The following is a 24,998-nucleotide window of genomic DNA, read 5'->3' on the forward strand; positions in this document are numbered from 1 at the left end:
GTCTCTGAGTCCCCACGCACTCCCATATGCCTCTGAGTGGATTCATACCGCATTCGGACCCATTGTCTTGCCTGCGCCGTTACAATAACCTATATTTAATATTCTTTTAATATATTTAAGTAGTATTATAAGAAATGTATTAGTGTAAAAAGAGTAGTTTAGTGTAGTCTTAGTAAAAGTAAGCAACCTAGGTGTGTAGCTAACTTACCTGTAGTGTACGTTATGTAACGACTCTCGTTCCATCTCGGGTCGCCCGGAACCCATCCGAAGGGTCCCCGTATCGGCTCCGACCCTGGCTCGACCCTGACTCGACCTGGCCCCGACTCTGCCCTGCCCCCTGCTGTTACCCCTATTCCCTCATGTATTTAGTCGCACCTCGCCCCGTAGCTAGCTCGGTAGTTTTCTGATATCCTTTCGTACAAGGCCTATAGGTATCAATGGCATTCCCAGGTTCAGAGTCCCCACGCACTCCCATATGCCTCTGAGTGGATTCCCTCCGCATTCGGACCCATTGTCTTGCCTGCGCCGTTACACGTTAGTTGCTACAGCTTTGTTGCTTTTACTTCGCAACTAAAATCTTTCTGTATAATGTAACGAGGTCGGCACGGTCAACCACGTGGCCTTCTCTCGCTCATAGAGGTTTAGGCTAGGCTAGAGACAACCGCTAGTGCTAGTGCTTACCCTAGCATTACCTATATATTATACTATGCGAGAATACTTAGCTTAATTATTCTCGTGCGTACCTTTTGGTACAGTGGGGAAAGTCGTATAGTATCGGCTTGGCAGGCGGGGCGCCTACCTCATTACATATAAAGGGCTAGGTTTTGAGCAATTTAGTGCTGTTTACAGACTTTCTGTGGGTAACTGTAGAGTGCGCAGACTGTTCCCTAGTACATCTGTAGCTAGCTAGTTTTGATAGCGAAGGCAGGTTTGCATTCTCCTAACACTTGTATTGCATAGTTAGAAGTGAGGCCTCCCTAGAAAGCCCCTCAACAATCATAGCCTCCATTATAACTCAGATCATCCATAGAGAGCAGAATATTCATTCCCCATCCCTGTTGCTAAGAGAAAATAGAACATTATCCAGATCAAGTTACTCAACAATAATATCTAGTGGCAGAAGCGTACATTCCTAAACAATTTTTTTTGTAGCTTTCATGTTCTATGCCACCAAAAAGCAGATAGTCCTCACAAACCATTCCGAACACATTTGCAGCAGCGTCAACTTTTAGACGCACGGAAAACAGCTGAAGCTGACCATCGAAGAAATGGTTCCATACCATATGCACTGCCCATACCCTCTCTTCCAAATAAACATTTCGTAAGAGGGCTGGTTCGCTAGGCGTGGAGAGCGCATCTAGTGGATCCTATCTAATCTCGCACGATTCATGGCAATCTGGTCATCGACTTTGTCTGTCTTGCCAATAATGCGGTCAATATGCTTGTTTTGGGTGTCAACCTCCTCTCCCATGGCACGACCAAGTAAATTGAGTCTTTTGGCAGCTCCATGAAGTGCATCCAACTTAAGGGTACGTTAGCATATGTCTGTGACAATAACAAACCACGCAAGGGTAAGAGGGTAAGAGGTATAGGGGCAAGCGACAGCAGCGACTCACATTGGAGTCGATCTCATTTTCCATCTACACTCATGTTAGCATGCGTAGACTAAATTGCAGAATTGGTTAGATATTACCTCATCATCTTCTGAATCAGCCTCAAATTGGTACTTGGCTCGATCAGCGAGCGTGGACTTTTGGCCTGGGCCTCCCGCACTCTTTACACCCTGTTGGAAGGCCTGTTGCCGGGATTGGGATTCCCAAGCTTGCTTTCGAGTAGCATCTCGCTGTTCGCGTTCTTGCCTGTGGGTTTCCATGATCTGGGAAGTTGTGTTAGTAAAAGTAATACAAATCCACTACTTGACATACCTGTTGGTCCCGAGCTTCACGGCGGGAGGTAGACGTGAAAGGGTTCCCCTGCAATTTGTAAGGCCTTGATTTTTATCACGACGGGTCCAGCTTAGAGCCGGAAACAACTTACTACATGTACTGCGAACATGCTTTTGTTGAGAGTTTTGAGCTCCCTAGCCTTTTCTTCAGCGATTCTGTTCTGACTAGAAGCCAGATCCAAATTTCTCTCTGTATTATGAATACGTTCGCCCTGTGCACCCAACCTGGCAAGTGTATCCCGTCCTGTTTCCTCGGCTTGCTGGGCTAACCGCAGAGCGTTTCTCGTAGATGACACATCCTGCTGCTTGAGAAAACGAATCTCCTGTTTAGTAGCGTTGACATCTTCCTCCTCCTGCTCCTCGGCTGGGGAAGTGTTAGAAGCTGCTCATAGTCTTCCAAGGATACCATACCTGTCAACTGTCGATCAGCATACGATCCATAGCCGCCCTGATCCCCCCCAGGGGCCCCATACGCACCGCGGGCACCAGAGCCATATGCTCCGCTCTGCCCATATGCACCGCTTTGTGGTTGGCGCTGCTGGACTCGCTGAGGGGCATTTCCGAAGAGCTCGTTGCGGCCAGCATCTATAGACACGGTGTCATTTGAGTCTGAACGGCCGAGACCTTGACGGACAAATTAGTCAGAATGCTTGATTCCCGCAGCAAAAAATTCCAAAGAAGACACAAACCGCCATAGCCCCCAGGTCTTCTCGGACCTTGATCTGCACCGCCAAACCTATCTGCTCCATACCCGCCTCCAGCTCCATAACTGCCTCCTCCAGCGCCGTAACCCCCAGCACCGACGCGACTGCCACCATAAGGCTGTCCCGGGCCCGTCACCGAAGCACTCTTATTATCTCTCGCATCAAATCCATCATTTCCACTTTGATATGGCGGTGGGGGAGGATTTGAGGCCCGGCTCATGTAGGGATCGCCGCCTGTGGGAGGAACAGAGTAAGGGTTTGAGGCTGGCGGCGCTTTATCCTTCTTGGAGCGACTGCCGAAGAGCGCGGAGCGGGCAGCGGAGTCATCGTCCTCTTTCTTCTTGAGGAAACCCATGGTTGATGCGTATCGTGTATCTGCAAGGCGTGAGCAGGGGTATCACGAGCAATGGATGAGTTGTAGTTGGGCACGTACTCTTTCGATCGATTGGATGACGGTTTAGGTCCTTTGTAAAGTGCAAAGCAAATCGCTAGGAGAGGTAGTAAGTGACCAGAGTGAATGTGAGGCTACGGAGCTATTATAGGGTTGGAAAGTGTTTGAGAATAAAAGCGTACGGACGCTGGAGGTTTCAAGCGCCAACGAGCTGCATGGTCGTGGAAGGTGTGGCTGAGTTTGCGCCACATCTTGGCACCCATAAATAACCCAGAGGCGGTGAGCGGCAAAAGCATTGATATTTCCATGAAGCAATGAATTGATTTCGTCAATATTCTTATCGTACACAACTATCACTCTATTCGAGGTGCTGGCTCTGTTTGTAAGGGATTACAAGCACAATGCGTGAATTCACTTTTCACATCCATCGTGAGCTTGTCAGACGATGGTGACGAATCACGATGAAGTAAGTGTTCGACATCGGAGTGAATCAGCCGTTGTAACAAAGTGCTGTGGATTTTATTTTGGGTATCCCAGTTATTCCACATAAGTGGATGCTAAGGCTACAAATGATGCTGTCGGATCTTAGGCAATAGTTCCCCCTGAGGCCTGCAGACTACTGAGAGCCTTCTTTGTCCAGACCGTACCATTCTCTTCAGGGCCAAGCTCTTCGTCAGAAGGCAGGGCATCATGCTCTTCCTTCGTCCAAATCTCAGTGCCCTCCACTACAGGGAACGATGTAAGCACTCTGCTAATATCTCCCCACCATACCTCCCCAAACCGCTGATACCAGTCGACAGTTGCTTTTAGTCCTTCTTCGAAACTAGTTTTCGGTCGCCATCCGAGAGCCGCTAGCTTTGCTCCGTTAGTAGCGTATCGCTGGTCATTGAACGGTCTGTCTTCTGTGTGTTGTACCCATCTCTGGAATTCTTGGGGTGTTTTGTGGCGCGCTCCAAAAATCTCCAATAATCGATGGCATATATCCGTATTTGAGATTTCATCCTTTGATGCGATGTTGTAGATCTGGCCAATGGCTCCTTTGTGTAAAATGGTGTCCAGAGCATCAACAATATCGCTCGCATACACGTAACGACGTGTCGGCGATCCGTCTCCGTGAACTAGTAACTTGCTTCGTCGCTGAAGTAGCATGATGAATTTCGGTATGATCTCTGCGAAGAATTAGCGGCTGCACTACCCGCCAGCCATTCGCAACATACTCTCGGGGAATTGGTGGGGACCATAAACGTTGTTGCTCCTCACAGTGATAAGCGGCAACTTGAAACTACTCCGATATGCGCTGACCATCATCTCCGCCGCAGCCTTACTTGCCGAATACGGATTTGTTGGGGCGAGTAAACTAGTCTCGCTCAAGTCCGCTGCCCCAATTGGTACATCGCCATACACCTCGTCAGTCGAAATGTGTATGAATCTAGTGACACCATGTTCCCTCGCTCTCTCTAATAGAACATGTGTTCCGTATACGTTGGTGTTGGTGAATTGATAGGAGTTGCCGAAGCTGAGATCAACATGTGATTGGGCAGCGAAATGGAAGATGGTGTCGATCTTGTGCTTGCGCAAGCACTTCTTCACGTCCGACGGCGAAGTTATATCTCCTTGCTCGAAGGTAAAGTTCGGGAATTCGTCGAGTATTCGTGTGTTATTAAGAGTGGCGCAATAATCTAGCTTATCGAAAGAGATGACGTTGTAGTTGTCTGGATAAGTGAGCGTCAAATGGCGGACGAACCAGCACGCTCTAAGCTAGTAGGTCAGTGTGGGGAAGCCACTAAGCGTTTCCACCATTAGGTTTCAAGGACGTACATGAATCCTGCCCCGCCCGTAACCAGAATATTCCTCACGTTCGGGAGCGGTTCGAATTTCGTGCTGCCTTTCAGAACAGGCGCCTGCTTCCATAAGTCTGCGGTTACATAAGATCTCGGATTGAGAATCGTCGAATTCCTCCTGCCTATCTTAACAATTCAGCGAGGTACTGTCGAAGGGTTGGTGACTGGTTCGCGAACGTTTAACATGACGGTCTCCATTGAGGAGAGATTCCGGGCTCTCAACGGGGGACATCTCAGTAGATACCACCGAAGGAGAGATTTCATGAAGGCGGTGAGAAAAGGAAGTGTCGTGCGCATCTCATGGTAGCCTGCCCGCGCAATTTATTACGATGTTGCAAGTGAAGTGAATTGATGAAGATCGGCGCTAAGGGTTAGAAGAGTATCCCTTCCACTGGACACGTGGGCCAAGACAATTAAGAAAGACGAATTGGAAGGCAAGTTTAACCGATCATCCACCTTCGCTTTCGGGGTGCTCGCCGTCCGTCGGTGTGAAGTCGTCATTCACAAGATTTCATCAGCTGACGCACAGTTTTGCCTGGCACGCACACACTAGATTATGTCCATTTCTAACATTAAAGCAACCCTACTAACATAAACTATAATAAGAACACGCTTATAGATTTAAAACAGTAAAATTTAAAAAATAAATATTACTATAATAGCTAAAAAAACAATAGTGTTAAAAATAAACTCTAAAATTAATAGTTACAGAGATATTAGAAGTAGAGGATAAAAAATTAGAGTTTTTTTAATAACGTACTTCATGGGCGAGTTGCTCACACACCCGAGTCGCTTACTTTTGCCAAGACCCCACTAAACCACCCTTCCTACACTAATGCATTCCCCACAACACTACTTAGACGCGCTAAAAAAATGTTAGATACAGCTTACGCTTTAAGCTTTTAAATAAAACATAAAACTCTTAAAGAAATGTGCTATAGCTATGTGTAAAGTCTTATAAAAAATAATAAATAACTATAGCACTAGACAACCTTTACAAGCTAATTCTACAGCTAAATTATAAAGGCTAGGCAATAAAAAGAAGCAGGTAATTGTTAAGACTATACTTAAGCTATATGCGTAAAGAATTTCCCCTTAGATAGCATTTATAGCTAATATAGCTAATTCTTTGCGCGCTAAGCGTAATCTAGGCTATGTTTGCATAAACTAGCCTAGTATGTTTATAAAGCGTTATTTAGAGCTTAAAGTAACATTTAAGCGTAAGTATAACTATAAGAGAGCCCTCTATAAGAGTCCTAAGGTAATTTAGGGCAGGTTTAGCCTTGTAGAGAATATTAAAGCTAAGTATAGCATCTAAGATAATAACATGTACAACTTTAGTAAGACAGGGTTTATAATTAGCTAGATATCTCTTAACTATACTTACGCTTAAAACTTTACTTTAAGCTCTAAATAACGCTTTATAAATGTACTAGGCTAGTTTATGCAAACATAGCCTAGATTACGCTTAGCGCGCAAAGAATTAGCTATATTAGCTATAAATGCTATCTAAGGGGAAATTCCTTGCGCATATAGCTTAAGTATAGTCTTAACAATTACCTGCTTCTTTTTATTACCTAGCCTTTATAATTTAGCTGTAGAATTAGCTTATAAAGGTTGTCTAGCGCTATAGTTATTTATTATCTTTTATAGGACTTTGCACATAGCTACAGCACATTTCTTTAAAAGTTTTATGTTTTATTTAAAAGCTTAGAGCGTAAGCTGTATCTAACATTCTTTTAGCGCGTCTAAGTAGTGTTGTGGGGAATGCATTAGTGTAGGAAGGGTGGTTTAGTAGGGTCTTAGCAAAAGTGAGCAACTCAGGTGTGTGAGCAACTCGCCCATGAAGTACGTTATCTCTTTTATTTATATAAGCTAAAGCCTAGATATCTTAGAATAATAAAGTTTATTGTTACGACCACTGGGAAAGAGAGAGGGTAGAGAAGGAGGAGAGAGAGGGGAGGAGGAAGAGTCACGTGATACTTATCTGACAACCTACTTTTTCTGGTAAAGACCAAGCGCTCCTTTATTTCGATTGACGACTTCATATTTCCTCCGTTACTACCCTCTCCTTACTCCTTATCCTGAACTTTCCTCCAGCCCTTTCCTAATTCATCGATCACGTGCCATTGCACAATTGGATCGCTGCCTCTCCCCCAGGATCCAGCCGCCCCACTCAGCACGCTTCCATGCTTCCATTTTCCGGTTTCTGCCCACCATGCACCCGCGACAACCCGCAATCTCCAGAAACTTCAGGCTCCAGGAGTGCGAATCGCCGCATAACATGAACTTCAGGCAGGGTAAATTCTAACTCTTGTAGTTCCGAACTGAGAAGCGGGGCCGACTGATGAAGGGGAAAGCACGATTTGAAACGATGTCGCAGAATTGAGATGAACGCGTGGAGGGTCCACTTGCTGTGTAGGCCGGCCGGAAGGATGGGTGGGTCTGGTCGTTCGAGCCTCAGGCATAACTAGGATCTTGAGTTTGAGCCTGAGGCAGGTAGATTTAGGAGAGGGTCTGGGATTTGGTGAAGGTTGAGAGGAGAGAGATAACCACTGGCATGCAGTGCGAGACTTGATGGTTGCTGGAGGGAAACGTTATGGAAATTTGAATTGACGGAAAAAGCATCATGTTAATCGGAGTTTCAGATCTTGCTGTATTATGGTGCCTATATATAAGTACCGTTTTGCGTAGCCATCCCCACTCTCTCTCTGCTGGTCTTTGCATCGTGCCTGTATGCACTTTACCTTCCCCTCGATACTCCTTCGAGAACAAACGCCAAACCATATATCGTCAGGCTAGCAAAGAAGAAGAAGTAGTGTACGTAAGCGCTTTAGAAACTTCAAGGTAAACCGCCACGCCACGCTATGCAAATCCCTCTTTCCAGAACAGGCTTTTTAGAATGTATTAGGGCGTACGTATTTGGTACAAAAACAAATTCTCATCTGGGGCACTAAACGAATCCAAGAATGGGCATCACTAATGCCTCTTGATCTATCCCACGCAAAATAAGGGGTATCTTCGTTCCTTGCGACTTCATCTAACATCGGTTTCTCGGGGAGAACAAAGGGATCTAATATCGCAGCTGGGACACTGTGGAATGCATCTGCCATCTCTCATTAAGACCAATGTCGACGAGATCTTCCACCCAAGAGGCCGTGCCTCCAGTAACGGTCCGCTTCTGTAGTGGCTCCGCTGCCACCTTGCCATCGACGCCATTGCTCAGCAGCAATTTCACGTCTCCTGGAAGCGCGTTTCCGGATATCTTTCCCTGGCGAGCGGTAGCAAGCAGCTTCTTCTTTAGAGCAGGCGGATCCTGGCCAAGAGAGGGGTCTTGAGCCATCAGGTATGCCATGACGCCCGAAACGTGCGGGCAGGCCATTGAAGTGCCAGAGAGGGTGTTGATGATGTTGTCGCCGGTTCTCCAGGCAGACACGATCTCTTCACCTGGCGCATAGATGTCTACGCAAGATCCTGTGTTTGAGAACGTGCTAATTTGGTTGTTAATGTTGACGGATCCGACAGATACAACGGCGGAATTAGCACCGCCGTTATGGGAAGGTGTTGAGGTACACGCATCCTTGCCATCGTTGCCAGCTGCAACAGAAACGTGAATACCTGCTTCCACGGCACCTACAACGACTTGGTCAACGACGCTTGAGATGCCGCCAAGACCCCATGACATGCTCATGACAGACCCAACGAAGCCAGGTTGCGTCTTGCGTTTATTGTGCATGTTTATAACCCAATTCATGCCGGCAATAGTGTCGGATGAAGAGCCAGAGCCAGTATCGCCGAGGACCTTGACAGCGTAGATATTGGCGCCGGAGCCTACGCCATAATAGAGTCCAGCTGCCGTACCAGCAACGTGTGTGCCATGGCCATCACCATCGGTAGATGGTTTCTGGAATGAGAAGCCCTGCGTAACGCGGCTGGTCGCGTTGGGCTGTTTGAAGACCTTGAACATTTCATGGGTAATGAGGACACCAGTGTCAACGATGTAGATATCAACACCTTGGGCGAGTTGATTTTCGGTGGCCGGGTCGAACGTATATGTGTAGCCAAAAGTTTGTGCGTTACCAAGACGATCCTCTTTAGCACCGGCATCGTTAGAGAGGCGTTGCAAACCCCAAGTCGTGTTAGATCGAATAGTAAAGGACCGAATATCTGCCTTCTCTTCAATGTGAGCGACTTCAGTCATGGCATTCAAGGCGTCTAAACAATGATCTTGCATCTTGGCGACGAAGCCCTGGAATACAGAATTGTTGAATGTGTACACAACGTCATCATCGTCTTCGTTAAGCTGGAGGCGGCTGAGGATTTCCTTGGCCTGAGGGGGCACTGTTTCGTTCTTGTTGAAAAGCACGACGTACTCTTTGCCGCCAGTCTTGTGGGCACTGGGTTGGCTGTTGGAGATAAAGCCTTCACCCTTGGCGGCCGGGGCGGCAATAACCGTGGACCATGATGCCAAAACGGCGGCGAAGGCAATAGTGGTCCTCATAGTGGATTAGATGGAAGAAGGTAGGATAATGAGGAGAAAAGATCCGGCTCCTCAGGAGGTCAGAGAGAAAATACAAGGGAGGGTCTGGCCGTCTTGTAGGTCACGAGAGAAGGAAGATCATATAGCGCTATGGGTCGTCAGTCCGTTTTTCAGTGCAACGTTTGCTTAGTATAGGTTGTGGAGCCAAAGGGAAAGCTTTTAGAGCGTTGGGTAGAGGAGAAACATTCGCTTTTAAGAAAGTGAGAATGATGGAAAGAAAGGGAACAAATGAACATAATTCAGTGTGAGAAGCAATTGTGGAGTGCTGATCAAAATCTTTTTCGCTGAAGTATATTGGGCACACAATGCGTGCTAATGAACAATAGTAGAGTCTCAGACTCACATCAACGCGGAAGCAATGAAGTTCAACCGGACACTTGTATCGGGCGTCGAAATACTGTGCGTCAAAGGCCAAGACGTGCCAGCACGGCGGAATAGGATGAGGAATAAAGATGCGGTGGCCGGTTGAATCGAGGCCCTTAGGGAGAGAAAGGGGTCAGTGAAAAGAAGAGGCTCAGTGAATGAGCGAATGTTTAACCAAGGGCAAGCTTTGTAAATGAATGTCAGAAGGAAGGAAGGAAGGAAGGAAGGGTAGGGTTCAGCAGGCAGGAAGTGAGGAAGGGTATAGTCGCCGTGACGGATGCTCGCCTTGGCCGGGAGGGAGTGGCTCATGTACGAGAGTACGCAAAGACGAAGCCATAACCACCAAGCTCAGCGAAGAGTCGTCCGCATTTGAAACGGCTTGGCAGCACTGCAAGCCTCCCGCAGAGAGCCATTCCTCATTCACTCGCCGAGTCCGCGCTCCTAGCGCAGGCCTGCTTCAGGCTGCACAAAGCGCAATCGGCACATCAGCTAAGCCGCACGATCAGGGATTTACAGGAGGTGGATAAGAGCTCGGCATGGCGCTGATGAGTACTTCCGGTTTGATGGAGGTGAGGAAAAAGAACATTATTTGCGTGCACACGCTGGCAATTCACTGGCGGGGATCGGTTGGCGGAAATGCAGTGGACAGGAGAGCCGCATGGCGTGCCTCGGGCTCCTGAGTGGGCGGCGCTGACTGGCTGGGCCTATCTGAAACGGCCAGGGCCTGCGACAGCAACCGCAACTCCCCCAGTCGCGGCATAACATAGCACTCAACTGGAGTCAGCACGTTCGCCCAGGGGTAACTCAAAATGTTGACTGCGCCATTCAAAATCATGCGTGACGCCAAACAGAAACAGCGTCCATTCACCCACTCATTTCATTCGCTACACGACACGTTTTGTTCTCGCTCATTCCCTCGTTTCCTCAAATCTGGAAACCAAACAATGTCGATAAACGGCGCCATGTCACGACGGAGCGAACATCTCAAGTGCGCTAAATATACTGGTTCCGTTTCGGACCTTAAATTAAGGGACACCGCAGAGATTAATTGCCTCTCCTCTCTGAGCTCTCACGGAGATCCTAGAGAGGATAACATGCTGTAGCTAGTAAAGACCCAGTTGGCGCCTCTAAGCGAGCTCACCCCCATCCACGGACCTGACCGGTGGGCTCGTGAATCGGAGATGTCTTTGAACGCATAAGACAGGAGCGTGTCCCGAAGAGTCCATTCGAGGTCCTCCCCAAATTACCTGAAAGGTGAATTGGGGAGATCACATCCCCGCTCCTTCAGAGCCTTCCATATCAATCCTTGACATTTAAGCCTTTCGTATCCATTCGTAATGACACAAGCACAATTACATGCAACGAAGACCAACAGCAATGGAGGACAAATATGCGAGTGCATAAAGAAGCATAGACACTGATCCATTTAAACTGTATTTCTAACATTAGGACTCAAGTAGAAACATCGCAATCAGAATCAGACATCCAACGTCTTGTAAGGCCGAGATGGCGCTTACGTGCGACAGGTATATATACTATTCTGCACGCAATAATTAACTGTTGGTTAATTATTTACACCTTTTTAGTTGTATTAGCGCAGTGGTACAGAGCTCTGTCCTTACACGTCTCTAGTAAGACATATAGAAAGGACTGTTGTATAATCTCTACCTTAGTTAGCTTAGCTAGTTTTTAGACTAAAACATAAGGCAGCCTTTTCTAGTGCCACATTGTTGCTGCTAGAAGGTCTAGTGTATATAGCTTAGCTAGCGTAGGCTACTAAGCGTTGTTATCTATCCTGCGCCTCTAGGCTGCAGGTGGTTAGCCTCTGGCCAGTAACTAAGTCATGCGCATGGCGCCTCTAAGCTGCGGGTAGGTCATGTGACGCCTGGGACATGCGTCTGCTAAGAAGGGGGATAATGTAAGGCTAAGATGGCGCTTACGTGCGACAGGTATATATACTATTCTATGCGCAATAATTGACTAAATTTAAAGTTAAACTAACATACACTATAAGTAAGTTACTTACACACCTAAGTTACTTACTTTTACTAAGACTCTACTAAACTACTCTTTTTACACTAATATATTTCTAATAATACTACTTAAATGTGCTAAAAAAATGTTAGGTATAGCTTATACTTTTAGCTTTTAAATAAAATGTAACACTTTTAAAGTAATATACTACAGCTATATATACAGTTTTTAAAAAATAATAAATAATAAACACACTAAATAACTTTTATAAGCTAATTTTATAGCTAACTTATAAAGGCTAGATAATAATAAAAAGCAGATAATTATTAAGCATATACTTAAGCTGTATATGTAAGGATTTTCTTCTTAGCTAGAAACTATAGCTAATATAGCTAATTCTTTACACGCTAAGCATAATCTAGGCTATATTAGCATAAAGTAGCCTAGTGTGCTTATAAAGTGTTATTTAAAGCTTAAAGTAAAGTTTAAGCATAAGTATAACTATAAAAAAGCTTTTTATAAGAATTTTTAAGTAATTTAAGTCTAGTTTAGCCTTATAGAGAATATAAAAGCTAAGTATAGCATCTAAGATAACAATATATATAACTTTAATAAAATAGGCTTTATAATAGGTGTTACAATTAGCATGCTTAAGCTACAAGTAAGAGGTAGTGTAACCTAACTAGATTAAACTAAGGAGTAGAGAAGCTACTCTACAAGTTTAAGATATACATGTGTGCCCCCTGTTAAGGCGCTACTTGTTACGTAAGCAAGGGAGCTAAAGCTGTAGAGCATGTGACGCAGTACACGCTGTTACAATAGACTAGATATTTACTAACTACACTTATATTTAAAACTTTACTTTAAGCTTTAAATAACACTTTATAAACATACTAGGCTAGTTTATGCTAATATAACTTAAATTATTCTTAGCGTGGAAAGAATTAGCTATATTAGCTATAGTTACTAGCTAAGAGGGAAATCCTTATATATATAGCTTAAGTATATGCTTAATAATTATCTGCTTTTTATTATTATCTAGCCTTTATAAGTTAGCTATAGAATTAGCTTATAAAGGTTATTTAGTATGTTAGTTATTAATTTTTTTTAAAAAACTTTATATATAGCTATAGTATATTACTTTAAAAGTGTTACATTTTATTTAAAAGCTTAAAGTAAAAGCTATATTTAATATTTTTTTTAGCATATTAAAGTAGTGTTATTAGAAATGCATTAGTGTAGAAAAGGTAGTTTAGTAGAGTTTTAGTAAAAGTAAGTACCTTAGGTGTGTAAGCAACTTGCTTGTAAAGTACGTTAGTAGATTATAAAGCTTTGCATTTTCAAGTAATAAAAATATATTCCTACTTACAAGCAAATAGTAGATATTCTTACAGAGAAATAGGTAAAAATTGCACTAGCTAATTATAGAAAATGTATTCTAAGCTAGTTAAAGCGTATAAAGAAAGTTATCTAAAACAAAGGTGTAACGGCGCAGGCAAGACAATGGGTCCGAATGCGGTATGAATCCACTCAGAGGCATATGGGAGTGCGTGGGGACTCAGAGACCTGGGAATACCAATGACACCTATAGGCCTTGTACGTAGGATATCAGAAAACTACCGAGCTAGCTACGGGGCGAGGTGCGACTAAATACATGAGGGAATAGGGGTAACAGCAGGGGGCAGGGCAGAGTCGGGGCCAGGTCGAGTCAGGGTCGAGCCAGGGTCGGAGCCGATACGGGGACCCTTCGGATGGGTTCCGGGCGACCCGAGATAGAACGAGAATCGTTACAAAAGGTAAGTTAACTTACTATTACTTAACTATAACACTAGAGGATAGAACTTAATATAAGCTTTTTATAGAAACAAAAATCTTTTAATTTAGGTAGCAATTAGCTAAGTAACCTCTTTTTTAAATAAGCTAGCTATACCTCTACAGAGCTTAGATTGTTGAGTGGCTAATGACTTTTAGTAGGCGACTGTACATAGACTAGCGTGGATTCGAAGATGGGTTCTTCTAGAGCTAGCTAGCTATTTAATGTAAGGCCGGATGTTCTAGAACGGGCTAGTATAGCCTCACTCGACCTGTTTAGAGGTCACATGACCCGTGATTCGTATATAGGCATGAATCCTAACAAGCGAGGCTTGGCAGCGATTCGTCTCTCTTACAATACACTCCTATCTTTCTCCGAAACCTTGCTCTCAGTGCTATCTGTGCTATCTACTATCCTATCTTTATATTTAAGACCGCGCTGGCCTCTAACTACCTCCTCACCTTAGTATTCTATGTGTAATACAGCCAACCTATTCTATTACCTAGCATTATGCAACAATAGTGAAGAACGCGCTAGTCATCACATAGCAGCCTAGAACACTACATACTATAGTAAAGTTAGCTTCTTAGAATAACTTTATTAAGACTTAGTTAGTAAGTTAGTAGAATAGCCTACTTAGCTTTATTAATAAAGGACTTAACTAACTTATAAAAACCGCTAAAATTATAATACATTTAGTATCACTTTTTTCAAAATGCTTATATACAGCCTGCCTGGATCTTATGTCAACCCTATGCTCCGTCCGTTACGCCACACAGCGATCCAATGGAGCATCCTTCGCCAAGATCTCCAACTGCTTGGTTGCTTTGCGCATCCCTCAATCTCGATTCTAGCCGCCTGACGTCTCGAGATCGCGACTAGAAACAATCCTTCATTATCTTCTTTCTGATTCCACCCGCCAATAGCCTTGCAGGGATACGACAACACGCAGCTGGCAAGCTGGCAGATTTGTTTGGATATACGCGGGATTTGGACTTGCTCGAACGATGACGTTAATACCCTACAATGATTTCACTTTTGGACAGTCAGTATTTATATCATATCGTTCTAGATCACAGTAAAACAAACGTACTCTCGATCTCAACTGGTATTCCCGTACAGGCACATGTATAAACAGAAACTCATACAAAGAACTTTCAACCTATCTCCTACTATCACAATCTATATAGATCCATCCAAGAAAGGAGAGAGCGCTACCTCTTGACATCAGCGAATTCAATTTGTCTTGTCTAGAAGTCTGTCAGTAGTAGGCCTATCTCTTTCTCCTTGGGTTCTGTTACCTTTTACCAGTACTCGCGAAAATGCATCTCATTGTAAAAAAAAAAAAAAAAAAAAAAAAAAAAATCTAGACTACTTTGTAGACCCAAACTAGTGAACGAATACCAACCCCTTGTGCCTAGCGCTCAAAATTACACGATACTCCACTACACATCCTCGTCGCTATCCTCCCCCAAAAGCTCCCCTTCATCAGGATCCACAACTGCATAGTCCCCTCTCCCTCTCGCAAATGAACTCCTACTTGTATATGTTCGTCCACCATATCCTCCGAATCTTGAACTCACCATCTTCCACAGACTCCCGATCAACAACGGCACCGCCGCCACTACAGCCACGAGCCCCGAGATCGCCGCCACCGGCCAGCTAACCCAAGGACTTTCGCTATCAAGCGATGGGACGTTATCGCCTAATCTAATGCGACCAAACTTCCCATCCCAGTTGCGCCAAATGTAGTACCCGATGCCACCAGCCGTGATGAAGGGAATGACGATAGCCATGGAAAGTCCGAAGCCGGTGATACCATGTTTCTTTTGGAATTCGTCTTCGTAGCCAGGACATGGGTGGTTTCTGGATGTGTGTTCCATTTCTTTGCCGCCCACGCACGTTGAAATGGGGATCTTGCGGTAGCCAGTGATTTCCCAGTATTCTTTAACGCCTTTATTTTTGCAGACTGCTTGCGCATCGGGGAGTTCCAGTCCTTCGATGCGTTTGCATTCTCCGCCAGGGAGGCGTTCGAAATTGAAGTCGCTGTGCTAGAGTTAGTTTGCGAACGCGCTATGGTTGCAACAGCTGCTGGAAGTGACTTACCACTCGAAATCGCGTCGAGTGCAGGAACAGTTCTCCTTGATTTCGTGCAAATGATCAATCTTCATTCCGTTGAAGCATTTTGAATCACGTTTCTTGCGGTGATACTCAGCAACGTGCCCAAACAGACATTGCTGTTGGTCATCTAGAATTGGGTGCTGTGGGGTCCAAAGCTCGTAATCACCGGCCGTGGGGTTCTCCTCGTCTAATTTGCACTGTTCTTTGAATTCCTTAAGATCAGAGAAGTCCACATTGATGGTGACTAGCTCTTTTCCATCTTTACCCCAGATGAGAAAGTTGAGAGACGTATCGCTCGGAACCGTGGTGATGGCGTCAACCCGAATACGTCTATCGGCGAAATCGAATCTTTTCCACTCACCAAGGTCAACGGAGTAAAAGAGATGGTTTGTGTCTTCCCCTCTTCGGACAAGGACAATGACTGAGCCTTGGTCGCCGAATTCCCACACATACGTTCCCTTTTTTGCCTCTTTCCATGTAATGCCTGCGTCTGTGGTAATGAAGGTGGATGCCTCGCCGATTGTATCAAGATGTTCGCCAACATTCCCAACTCCCATCATTATCCCCACGGCGGTCGGAGATGAGAAAGTTTCCCTCGGGTCGCCGCGCTCAGTATAGCCATGGAGATGCAAAGAGCACTTCTTCGTCTCCGTAACGTCGCAACTGTACTCATTGTTCAAGGAGTCTATTTCAGGGGCTTTGAGTGAGATCCAGTCTGCGCCGTCGTTGTGAGTGATCACAGTCTTCTTCTTCTTCTTGGCTCCACCATCCACCTCCTCCTGGTTTGCCACAACATTGGCCAGAGCCACACCCTCAATGCCCTGCATCTTCTCAAAGTCGACATAACCTTTAGTGTTCCTATTGACTGCGTTAAGACTAAGCACGTATGACGTTCCATTGCTGTTACTCTTGATGATAGAGCCGTACTCTTGGTCTCGGCGAGGATTGACGGTAACGTGAAGGAATATCGAATGGGTTGAACTATCCAAAACCGTATACGCAGTTTGATGATCGACATTGAACTTTGGCGGAAATTTTGCATCGGCAAAGGTGGAGCCATCCAAGCTGGCGTCAACCTTCAACGACTTGCCATCTTCACCTCCCTTAGTTGCAACTATAATGAATTCGGACATCGTTGCGAACTCTACCACAGACTTGAACTTGACTTCCTTGGTCTTGAACCAGTCATCACTTGAGAGGAGTTCAAGTGGTGCACCCATCTCTTCCTTGGTATGTTGCTCGCAGAAGATCAGCTCCTGCTTTTCTGCACGTCCTTCCTCCCTCCAAACGAAAGCACATTTCTTGACAAAGGGCATAAGATTTTCCCAATCCAGGCCATTTTTGCGAGAAACAGACGCGAGGGTATGGCATTCCGGGTCGTTAACTTTCTTGCAATGTTCACCCCCGATCCAGATTATCCAATCAGATTCGTGGGGGTGAAATTGCATGATCTGAAGGGTCTCAGTGTTGGGCATGGTCGGCGCGTTGAATGAATGAATGCTGTCCCTCATGCCACGGTCAACTGAATACCAAACTTTCTTGGAACCAGTGAGAAAATACACTCGGTCGTTGTTATACTGGTGAGGGTAGATCGCTACAACGTCATCCTTAACTGCTTTGGTCCATTCCTTGCCGTGGTTGTGCGTAATCCATGCTTCACGCTGGTCCGTGAGCATGACTACGGTCTCGTCATGATCCTGGCTCCGGGTACCGCGCTCGAGATAATAATATTCAAGGAATTTGGAGCCTTTGAAGCTCGTGAATTTGGTAGTGATCTTATTGCTTTGCGGTTTCTTCTTCCACTCGTCGCAATCCCGTTCGATATCATCGAGTTTATCAGTCTTGCCGCCTTTGCATTGGTTTCCTGGAATCTTCCTCCAACCAGAAGGCCCCTTATAGGTCTTTGCGTCGCCTTCGCACGCTCCTTTGGGGAGAGTCAACGCTCCGGAGGGTGTGCACTCTTTATCGTTACCCGTGCCGCTTGGTGTAAAATTGAAGTCGCATTCAAAATCTTTGACTGCGTCGCATTCGCAGGGCTCGGGAACTGGAACGGGATCCTTGAACTCTTCATTGATGAAACACTCGGCATCCCGTTTCCGTCGACGGAAGACTTGCTTCTGGCCCATAATGCATTCCCCATTGCGGGCTTCCCATGGCTCGAAGTCGCTGTCCTTGCATTCACTCTCGTGAAGCTCTGCAAAGTCCAGATGAACTATAACATATTCTCTGCCTCCGCCCTTCTTGCTCCTCGTGCCGTAGAGGACAAATTTGAGACTGGTTGAATCTGGGACAGTAGTGAGCTCACGAGCCCGAAATTTAAAATTGAGTTTGATCGGTTTCCACGACTTCGGTTGACCGTGAGAGAGTGAATATTGAATCTCGTCTGTCTCCCCTTCATCGAACACGGCTACCAAGACGGACCCTTGATCACCAAATTCGTACTTGTGCGCTTCTTGCAAAGCTAGGGTCCAAGTCAGCCCTGCGTCGTCCGAGACATAGAGATCGCCATCAGTATATTGACCCAGAAAGTCTCCGGTATTGCCAATTCCCATAACAATACCTGGAGCGGGGCTAGAAAACACTCTCCCACTGTTTGAGAGGTCGGTAACCGAGTGCAAATGAATCTCGTCGTCTCCAGCCTTGAGAGACTCGAACGTTCTCCCATCATCAAAGCTGATTTTCGACTTGATTTTCTTGCGTGCTCCCGTTGCCAGCTCGTCCGCATTGTCAACGACGTTGACCAGAACAATACCCTGAATATTGGCTACTTTCTCAAAGTCGACGTATCCATCCGGGCTGCGGTTGGTGTGATCAATGTTCTTTGTGAAATATGTTCCGTTGGAGTTGCTGGTGTATAGAGAACCAACGTAGGCTAGCCTCTGGGTCACCACGTCAACCTGAATACTATAGTTTGTTGACTCAAGAATGGTATAAGCGTCTTCCTCTATCTTTCCCTCTCCAAATTCAGCTCGATGCCATATCTCAGTATCATCCGTGACATAAAGGGCAAGTTCTCTAGAGTGATCAGATTTGGCGGCAGCTACTAGGTAGCCTTTGACGGATGCCATGTTCGCCATTCCAGAGACAGTCCGGCCAGATGACATTACAGGCTCCTTTTCGTCGCCGTCCTTGAAATAACTACTTTTGTCAACACGTGTACACAAGCTGCGCAGTGGCCAGACTCACTTATCAGACATCAGAAGCCTAAAATCTTTAGGCCTGTCGGAGTATTTACCCTTCGTTATGCACAGTATGCGGTTCTGGTGCTTGTCGCTTTCCAGGAGGAATCGATCCGAACTTCTAGCCCACATGCACATTTTGCGATCGCTGCGAAGGAGTTTCGGTTTTGACTTGAAGCCATCTTCTGTGTAGAACGTCTACCGACAGCATTAGTTTCAGGTTCGCGAATGATAGGGGATATTTATTCTGACCCTTCCAAGGCACGGTGCAGTTATGCAGTCCTCCAACGTGCTGAAGAGAATCTTCTTAGAATCGTCTCGGTGCCAACTAACAGGTGTCCCAGACCCGAACATAGACGGAGGAAACTCTGTGTCGAACTCATTCCAGCTCTCGCCCTGGTCGTATGTAATATAGTGTTTCGTTTGGCCAACGGCTATGGCAACCTTGTTGTTGAAGGGATTTTTAAGGATGCCGAGCGTCTGGATGTCCTTGTTCTGTTCCCATTTCTTCCCAGAGTCTTTAGACCGCCATATTCGACCAGTGTCGAATTCGAAGGACAGGATGACCTCGGAATCATCAAAATACAAGAGGCTAATGAGCTCGCGATCAAAAGGCGTGGTTTCGATGAGAGGTGCGTCCTTCTTGGCCGAGGCGAACGATGCCAATACCAGCAAGGCGGGCAGCAGTATGCCCTTAAGGTATCTCATGATGCATAGAGGGGAGGGGACGGGAGTAGGGGATGGAAGGGTGGACGATGGAGATGATGGTGTTGACAGCTGGCTGCTTCGTCGTCCACAGCCTCGAAGCTGAAGGCAACGGCCCCAAAGCAGTCTTGGCAGTCACGAAACAGCAGACGCGCCGCACCGCTACGCACCGTTTTTAGGGGCCCTTGCTGGTAGGAGAGAAGTGGCACTTTACGAACGTCCAGGCACAATAATAGAGCGCGAAAATGTTTCAAGACAAATTCAGGACAGCAAAAGTTATTTAGAAGCATGCGAGGGTTGAATTCACAAGGCCTACGATGTAAAGGGGTCGCAAAAGTTGCCATCAAGGTGCCTCATGGGCCCTCGCCCCGCTTAAACTGCCCGCGCCTTGTCGTCGCTTGATCTTAAAATAAACTAGACTTCATAACACACCAAACATTTCACCTTCACACCTTCATCCCGTCACAAAACAACTCTCTTTCGCTTCCGCTAAGAACAAGTCGCAAGAATGGAAAGCATAAGCATTCGCTGTGTTCACAAGTCACTGCCGCAAACACCTCATCGTATCTATAAAACGAAGCATTTATTCATCGCTATTCACACCATGTCTGAGCATAATCAAAACTGTGTTTAGTAGGATGAGGTGAAGGTATAAGATGACTAGATAGCTTTAGTTCTCTTGCGAATAGAAAGAGATTTTCTGCACGCGTTGTGTTAGAAAGGATATTAGATATATTGCTATACCTAAGACTTCTAACAATTCTCATGAATCGTTCCATCTCGGGTCGCCCAGAAGCTATCCGAAGGGTCCTCGTATCGGCCCCAACCCTGACTCGACCTGGCCCTAACTCTGCCCTGCCCCCTGCTGTTACCTCTATTCCCTATGTATTTATTTGCACCTCTCCCCTGTAGCTAGCTTAGTAGTTTTCTAATATCCTTTATATAAGGCCTATGGGTGTTAATAAAATTCCTAGGTTATTAAGTACCTACACACTTTTATATGCCTTTAAGTAAATTTCTACTACATTTAGACCTATTATCTTGCCTGTGCTATTACATTATATTAGAAAACTTACTTTTACTAGTAATAACCTTATTATAATATTATATTAATTATTTATTTAACTATGTCTAACTCTAAAAAGTGTTTAATTTAGTTTAAGTTATAATTTTTATATACTATTACATTAAATTATTTAGTTATTATAAATAAAAATTTAAAAAACTTTTATTTTTTTATAACGTACCTAACAGGTTGGCCGGCCACACAGGTTAGCCGGCTACTTTTGCTAAGCCCCTACTAAAACTACTCTATTCTCTCGCAAAACAGCCTACTTTAGCCCTATATAAAGTAATATAATATAAGATATTATTTAAAGTCTACTTTTACTACTTACTTATATATACATAAGTTATGCCTAGTTTAATTACACTACTTATATTACCTTTAACTTAGCTTACTTTTTTTAGTGCACACCTATGTCTTTAGCTTTCTTTTATTACTACACGCTCTAAACTTCTTTAAAGCAGTTAGATAAGCTTTATTCTTAACTATTAAAGTTTTTTTTACCTAAATCTGCTTTTTTTTATGTAATTTATGTTATGTAGTAGCTTTATTTACTACTTAAAGCTTTATAATTTTATAGCCTACTTTATTACATTAATGCTCTAGATAACTGTTATTTACTTTTTATTACTTTACTATATTACTTTTAGCTGTCTTTATCTTTTTAAAGCTATAATAACTGCTCTAGTTAATATCTAGCTTATTATAAAGCTTAACTTATTAAAGTTATACTTATCTTTATTTTAGATACTATACTTAGCTTTTATGTTAGCTACTAGGCAAAACTAGCCCTAGATAACTTTTAGATTCTTATAAAGTGCTTTTTTATAATTATACTTATAATTAAATTTTATTATAAACTTAAAGCAGTGCTTAACCTACATACTAGGCTAGTTTAAGCTAACCTAGCCTAGACTACACTTTGTAGGCAAGGAATTAGCTATATTAGCTATAGCTGTAAGCTAAAAGAGAAATCTGTGTGTAATAAGCTTAAGTATGTACTTAACAACAACTTTTTTTTAAGCTTAGTTAGATTCCTTAATTTAGGCTAGCATTCTGCTTATAAAGGCTGTCTAGCGCGTTAATTGCTTAGTGTTGTGTAAGAGACATTATAGATAGCTATAGCGTGTTATAAGAAAAGTTTTAAGTCTTATTTAAAAGCCTAAAGAGTAAGCTATATCTAACATTCTTTAGAAAATTTAATCTAGTGTTGTTGTTAAGGCATTATATAGATAGGTAGAGTTTAGTAGGGGCTTAGCAAAAGTAGCTAGCTAACCTGTGTAGCTGGCTAACCTGTTAGGTACGTTAATTAAAGTTACTTTTAGAAAAGTTATAAAAAGAATGCTAAAGTAAAAACTTAAAAACTACTAATAACTTATTAGAATTAAAACTAACTACTAATATCTAACTAACTACTTTTTAATTTTAGAATTAAAATACACTTTAGCTAAAGTAAGCTCTTTAAAGTTAATTAATAATTTATCTTAATAGCTAAACTTACTTTTATAGCACTTACAGCTATACTTTTACCTAACTTAAAGTTAACTTTTAGTAGTATATTTATTAATAATTAAATTACTTAATTATAAGTATAGCTTAAGTAGCTAATTTAGCTAAAAACTACTAGTTAACTTTTACTAACTGTCGCGTACAGCTATCCGTCTACATATATCCTTCTGCTGTGCTAGCTGGGAGGTTGACCTTTTAGCAAACGCAACAGTTATAAGCCTGGTTCGCGGCGTAGTGTAGATGGTTAGCGCTTAAAAATTTGCGCACCCCTGCTCCACTAATAGGATCGCATTATCCTAGAGCACTGCGTGTTCAATTCCCACGCCCAGCAAAGAGCATTTAGGCAGTGCGCCTATTACAGAGGCTACCTTGTATTTAGATCTGTCTCTAAGTTCTGTTGCTCAGGCTAAAGAGGAAGGGTGTGTTAAGGTTGTTTTAACATGTTTCACCTCTCTTGTTCCACAGTTTAAGCTGGGGGGTGTGTCGCGTACAGCTATCCGTCTACATATATCCTTCTGCTGTGCTAGCTGGGAGGTTGACCTTTTGGCAAACGCAACACTAACTACTAAATTACTTTTAATAACACTTTATACTACTCTTACTACTTTAAGTATAAGAGACTTTTAAGGCACTTTTTAAACTTAGTAAATTTACTTTACTAAATACACACTTAAAATTAAGATTTTTATAAATAGTAAAAAACTTATGTTTAAATAATAGTAAGCTTTTATTATAGATAAACTTAACATTAATTTAAATTACTATTAAAGTAAGCGCGCACACATATTGTTAATATAGAGACACATAGCTAGTTTTGCAAAGGATTATCTAGAGCTAGAATACCTAGCTAAATTAGACTAGTTTTAGTTTAAAAATATAGAGGATATAATAAAGCTTTTATAAGCTTATTTTATTACTAGTTAAAAAAAAGCAATAGTGTAATAGGTATTTTAAACTTTTAAAATAAATAAAAAAGGTGTTTTTTATATTTAAAGTACGCTTTATTAGTGCAGCTATTAAAAGAATAGTATTTTAGTTAGATTAGTTCTTTTACCTATAAAAAAAGCTTTCTTCTAGCCTATAAGTACTAAACTATAGTTTTAAACATACCTAGGTAAACTTCTTTAAAGCTATAGTAGCCTACTTAATAGTGTATAATCTAGAAAGAAGAACTTATAGAAAAGACATAGTTATTTTATTTAAATTATTTTTAATTAATAAATTACTTTTACTACTTTAATAATTAATAACTACACACATAGCATTTAGTTTAGAGAAGACTGCTAGCATTATAAAGAAATATTTTAGAGCAAGAACACTTAGTTAAATTAGACTAGTTTTAGTTTAAAGAACATAATAGTAATACTTTTTACACTAATAAGAACTATTAGTTTATAGAGAATAAGGTAGTGTAATAATTCTTATTTTATTTTAGGTTGCCTAGAACCTATCTAAAGGGTCTCTGTATTAGCTCTAACCCTAACTTAACCTAGCCCTAACTCTGCTCTACCCTCTGCTGTTACCTCTATTCCCCTATGCATTTAGTTGCACCTCTTCTCTGTAGCTAGGTTAGTAGTTTTCTAATATTCTTTGTACAAGACCTATAGGTGTTAATAGAATTCCTAGGTTATTAAGTACCCACGCACTCCTATATACCTTGAAGTGGATTCCTACCACATTCGGACCCATTGTCTTGCCTGTGCTGTTACACCTAGAACTTATCTAAAGGGTCCTTTTATTAGCTCTAACTCTAACTTAACCTAGCTCTGCCTCTGCCCTGCTGTTACAATCTACAATTAGGCTGTAAGCAACTAGTCAGCTGTGCCCCACTGTTTGAACGATCAAGGATGGAAAGTCCTTAATTCCCTGCCCAACAAGTCACGTGACCTGTCGGACGAGGAATGGACCAAGCTACTGGACTAGTGCGCGGCGGAATGCATCATCTAGTAAGAAGGCCCAGCGTGCATGCATTACATGCAGTGCGCGCAATAAAACAACAGGTTTAGAATTACGTGCAACTCTATGTATATAGTTTAAGATTCTAACTTTATTTAGAAGCTGTAATTAAAGTTTAGTTTATAATTTATATAGACTAAGTAGCATTAACGTACCTAACAGGTTGGCCGGCCACACAGGTTAGCTGGCTACTTTTGCCAAGCCCCTACTAAACTCTACCTATCTACATAATGCCTTAACAACAACACTAGATTAAATCTTCTAAAGAATGTTAAATATAGCTTACTCTTTAAGCTTTTAAATAAGACTTAAAACTTTTTTTATAATATGCTATAGCTATCTATAATATTTTTTACACAACACTAAGCAATTAACGCGCTAGACAGCCTTTATAAGCAGAATGCTAGCTTAAATTAAGAAATCTAACTAAGCTTAAAAAAAAGTAGTTATTAAGTATATACTTAAGCTTATTACACGCAGATTTTTCTTTAGGCTTATAGCTATAGCTAATATAGCTAATTCCTTGCCTATAGAGCGTAATCTAGGCTAGGTTAGCTTAAACTAGCCTAGTATGTAGGTTAAGCACTGCTCTAAGTTTATAATAAAGTTTAATTATAAGTATAATTATAAAAAAGTGCTTTATAAGAATCTAAAGGTTATCTAAAGCTAGTTTTACCTAGTAGCTAACATAAAAGCTAAGTATAGTATTTAAGATAAAAATAAGTATAACTTTAATAAGTTAGGCTTTATAATAAGCTAGATATTAACTAAAGTAGTTATTATAGCTTTAAAAAGATAAAGACAGCTAAAGGTAATATAGTAAAGTAATAAAAAGTAGACAATAGTTATTTAAAGCATTAATATAATAAAGTAAGCTATAAGATTATAGAG

The 24,998-nt window shown here is 42.9% G+C and overlaps 5 protein-coding genes across 5 annotated transcripts; 1 reads left to right on the plus strand and 4 right to left on the minus strand.

Annotated features, from left to right (window-relative positions):
* Window positions 1–959: 959 nt before the first annotated feature.
* Window positions 960–3,221, minus strand: BDR25DRAFT_305603 (uncharacterized protein). The gene is made up of 8 exons (XM_033690440.1): window positions 3,083–3,221; window positions 2,635–3,024; window positions 2,357–2,569; window positions 2,038–2,309; window positions 1,926–1,973; window positions 1,694–1,876; window positions 1,617–1,640; window positions 960–1,522 (listed from the first exon to the last, which is right to left on the minus strand). Exons 2-8 carry the CDS (start codon window positions 3,002–3,004, stop codon window positions 1,358–1,360), a joined length of 1,275 nt encoding a protein of 424 aa, XP_033544430.1. The 5' UTR covers window positions 3,005–3,024; window positions 3,083–3,221; the 3' UTR covers window positions 960–1,357.
* A 335-nt stretch (window positions 3,222–3,556) lies between these two features.
* On the minus strand, window positions 3,557–5,216 carry BDR25DRAFT_292104 (dTDP-D-glucose 4,6-dehydratase). The gene is made up of 4 exons (XM_033688635.1): window positions 5,059–5,216; window positions 4,859–5,003; window positions 4,258–4,793; window positions 3,557–4,209 (listed from the first exon to the last, which is right to left on the minus strand). The coding sequence occupies exons 1-4, from the start codon at window positions 5,111–5,113 to the stop codon at window positions 3,626–3,628; spliced, it is 1,320 nt and encodes a 439-aa protein (XP_033544431.1). The 5' UTR covers window positions 5,114–5,216; the 3' UTR covers window positions 3,557–3,625.
* Window positions 5,217–7,843: 2,627 nt separating this feature from the next.
* On the minus strand, window positions 7,844–9,809 carry BDR25DRAFT_64072 (subtilisin-like protein). Its single transcript, XM_033698861.1, has 2 exons — window positions 9,765–9,809; window positions 7,844–9,509 (listed from the first exon to the last, which is right to left on the minus strand). Exon 2 carries the CDS (start codon window positions 9,380–9,382, stop codon window positions 7,955–7,957), a length of 1,428 nt encoding a protein of 475 aa, XP_033544432.1. The 5' UTR covers window positions 9,383–9,509; window positions 9,765–9,809; the 3' UTR covers window positions 7,844–7,954.
* A 5,098-nt stretch (window positions 9,810–14,907) lies between these two features.
* Window positions 14,908–19,827, minus strand: BDR25DRAFT_267130 (vacuolar protein sorting/targeting protein 10). The gene is made up of 4 exons (XM_033687034.1): window positions 19,124–19,827; window positions 18,879–19,069; window positions 15,678–18,830; window positions 14,908–15,617 (listed from the first exon to the last, which is right to left on the minus strand). The coding sequence occupies exons 1-4, from the start codon at window positions 19,577–19,579 to the stop codon at window positions 15,017–15,019; spliced, it is 4,401 nt and encodes a 1,466-aa protein (XP_033544433.1). The 5' UTR covers window positions 19,580–19,827; the 3' UTR covers window positions 14,908–15,016.
* BDR25DRAFT_358693 (uncharacterized protein) lies at window positions 19,627–20,424 on the plus strand (the record flags this gene model as incomplete). The annotated part of the gene is made up of 6 exons (XM_033695988.1): window positions 19,627–19,747; window positions 19,801–19,823; window positions 19,887–19,924; window positions 19,995–20,075; window positions 20,118–20,219; window positions 20,370–20,424. The coding sequence occupies 6 exons, from the start codon at window positions 19,627–19,629 to the stop codon at window positions 20,422–20,424; spliced, it is 420 nt and encodes a 139-aa protein (XP_033544434.1).
* Between the last annotated feature and the right edge of the window lie 4,574 nt (window positions 20,425–24,998).

Source organism: Lindgomyces ingoldianus, assembly GCF_010093535.1.
Source record: "Lindgomyces ingoldianus strain ATCC 200398 unplaced genomic scaffold BDR25scaffold_29, whole genome shotgun sequence".
In the NCBI taxonomy this organism is placed as follows: domain Eukaryota; kingdom Fungi; phylum Ascomycota; class Dothideomycetes; order Pleosporales; family Lindgomycetaceae; genus Lindgomyces; species Lindgomyces ingoldianus.

What these genes read in the sequence shown, in the direction of transcription:
- BDR25DRAFT_267130 (XM_033687034.1), bottom strand. Translation starts at nt 19,579, where the DNA reads ATGAGATACCTTAAGGGCATACTGCTGCCCGCCTTGCTGGTATTGGCA. An exon ending in AGGCTTCTGATGTCTGATAA is followed by an intron (nt 18,831 to 18,878) that starts GTGAGTCTGGCC and finishes TGACAAAAGTAG; the next exon opens with TTATTTCAAGGACGGCGACG. An exon ending in ACTCGACGCGATTTCGAGTG is followed by an intron (nt 15,618 to 15,677) that starts GTAAGTCACTTC and finishes ACTCTAGCACAG; the next exon opens with CGACTTCAATTTCGAACGCC.
- BDR25DRAFT_64072 (XM_033698861.1), bottom strand. Translation starts at nt 9,382, where the DNA reads ATGAGGACCACTATTGCCTTCGCCGCCGTTTTGGCATCATGGTCCACG.
- BDR25DRAFT_292104 (XM_033688635.1), bottom strand. Translation starts at nt 5,113, where the DNA reads ATGTCCCCCGTTGAGAGCCCGGAATCTCTCCTCAATGGAGACCGTCAT. An exon ending in TGGAGACCGTCATGTTAAAC is followed by an intron (nt 5,004 to 5,058) that starts GTTCGCGAACCA and finishes TTGTTAAGATAG; the next exon opens with GCAGGAGGAATTCGACGATT. An exon ending in TCCCCACCAATTCCCCGAGA is followed by an intron (nt 4,210 to 4,257) that starts GTATGTTGCGAA and finishes AATTCTTCGCAG; the next exon opens with AGATCATACCGAAATTCATC.
- BDR25DRAFT_305603 (XM_033690440.1), bottom strand. Translation starts at nt 3,004, where the DNA reads ATGGGTTTCCTCAAGAAGAAAGAGGACGATGACTCCGCTGCCCGCTCC. An exon ending in CTGATTCAGAAGATGATGAG is followed by an intron (nt 1,641 to 1,693) that starts GTAATATCTAAC and finishes ACATGAGTGTAG; the next exon opens with ATGGAAAATGAGATCGACTC. An exon ending in AAAATGAGATCGACTCCAAT is followed by an intron (nt 1,523 to 1,616) that starts GTGAGTCGCTGC and finishes CGTACCCTTAAG; the next exon opens with TTGGATGCACTTCATGGAGC.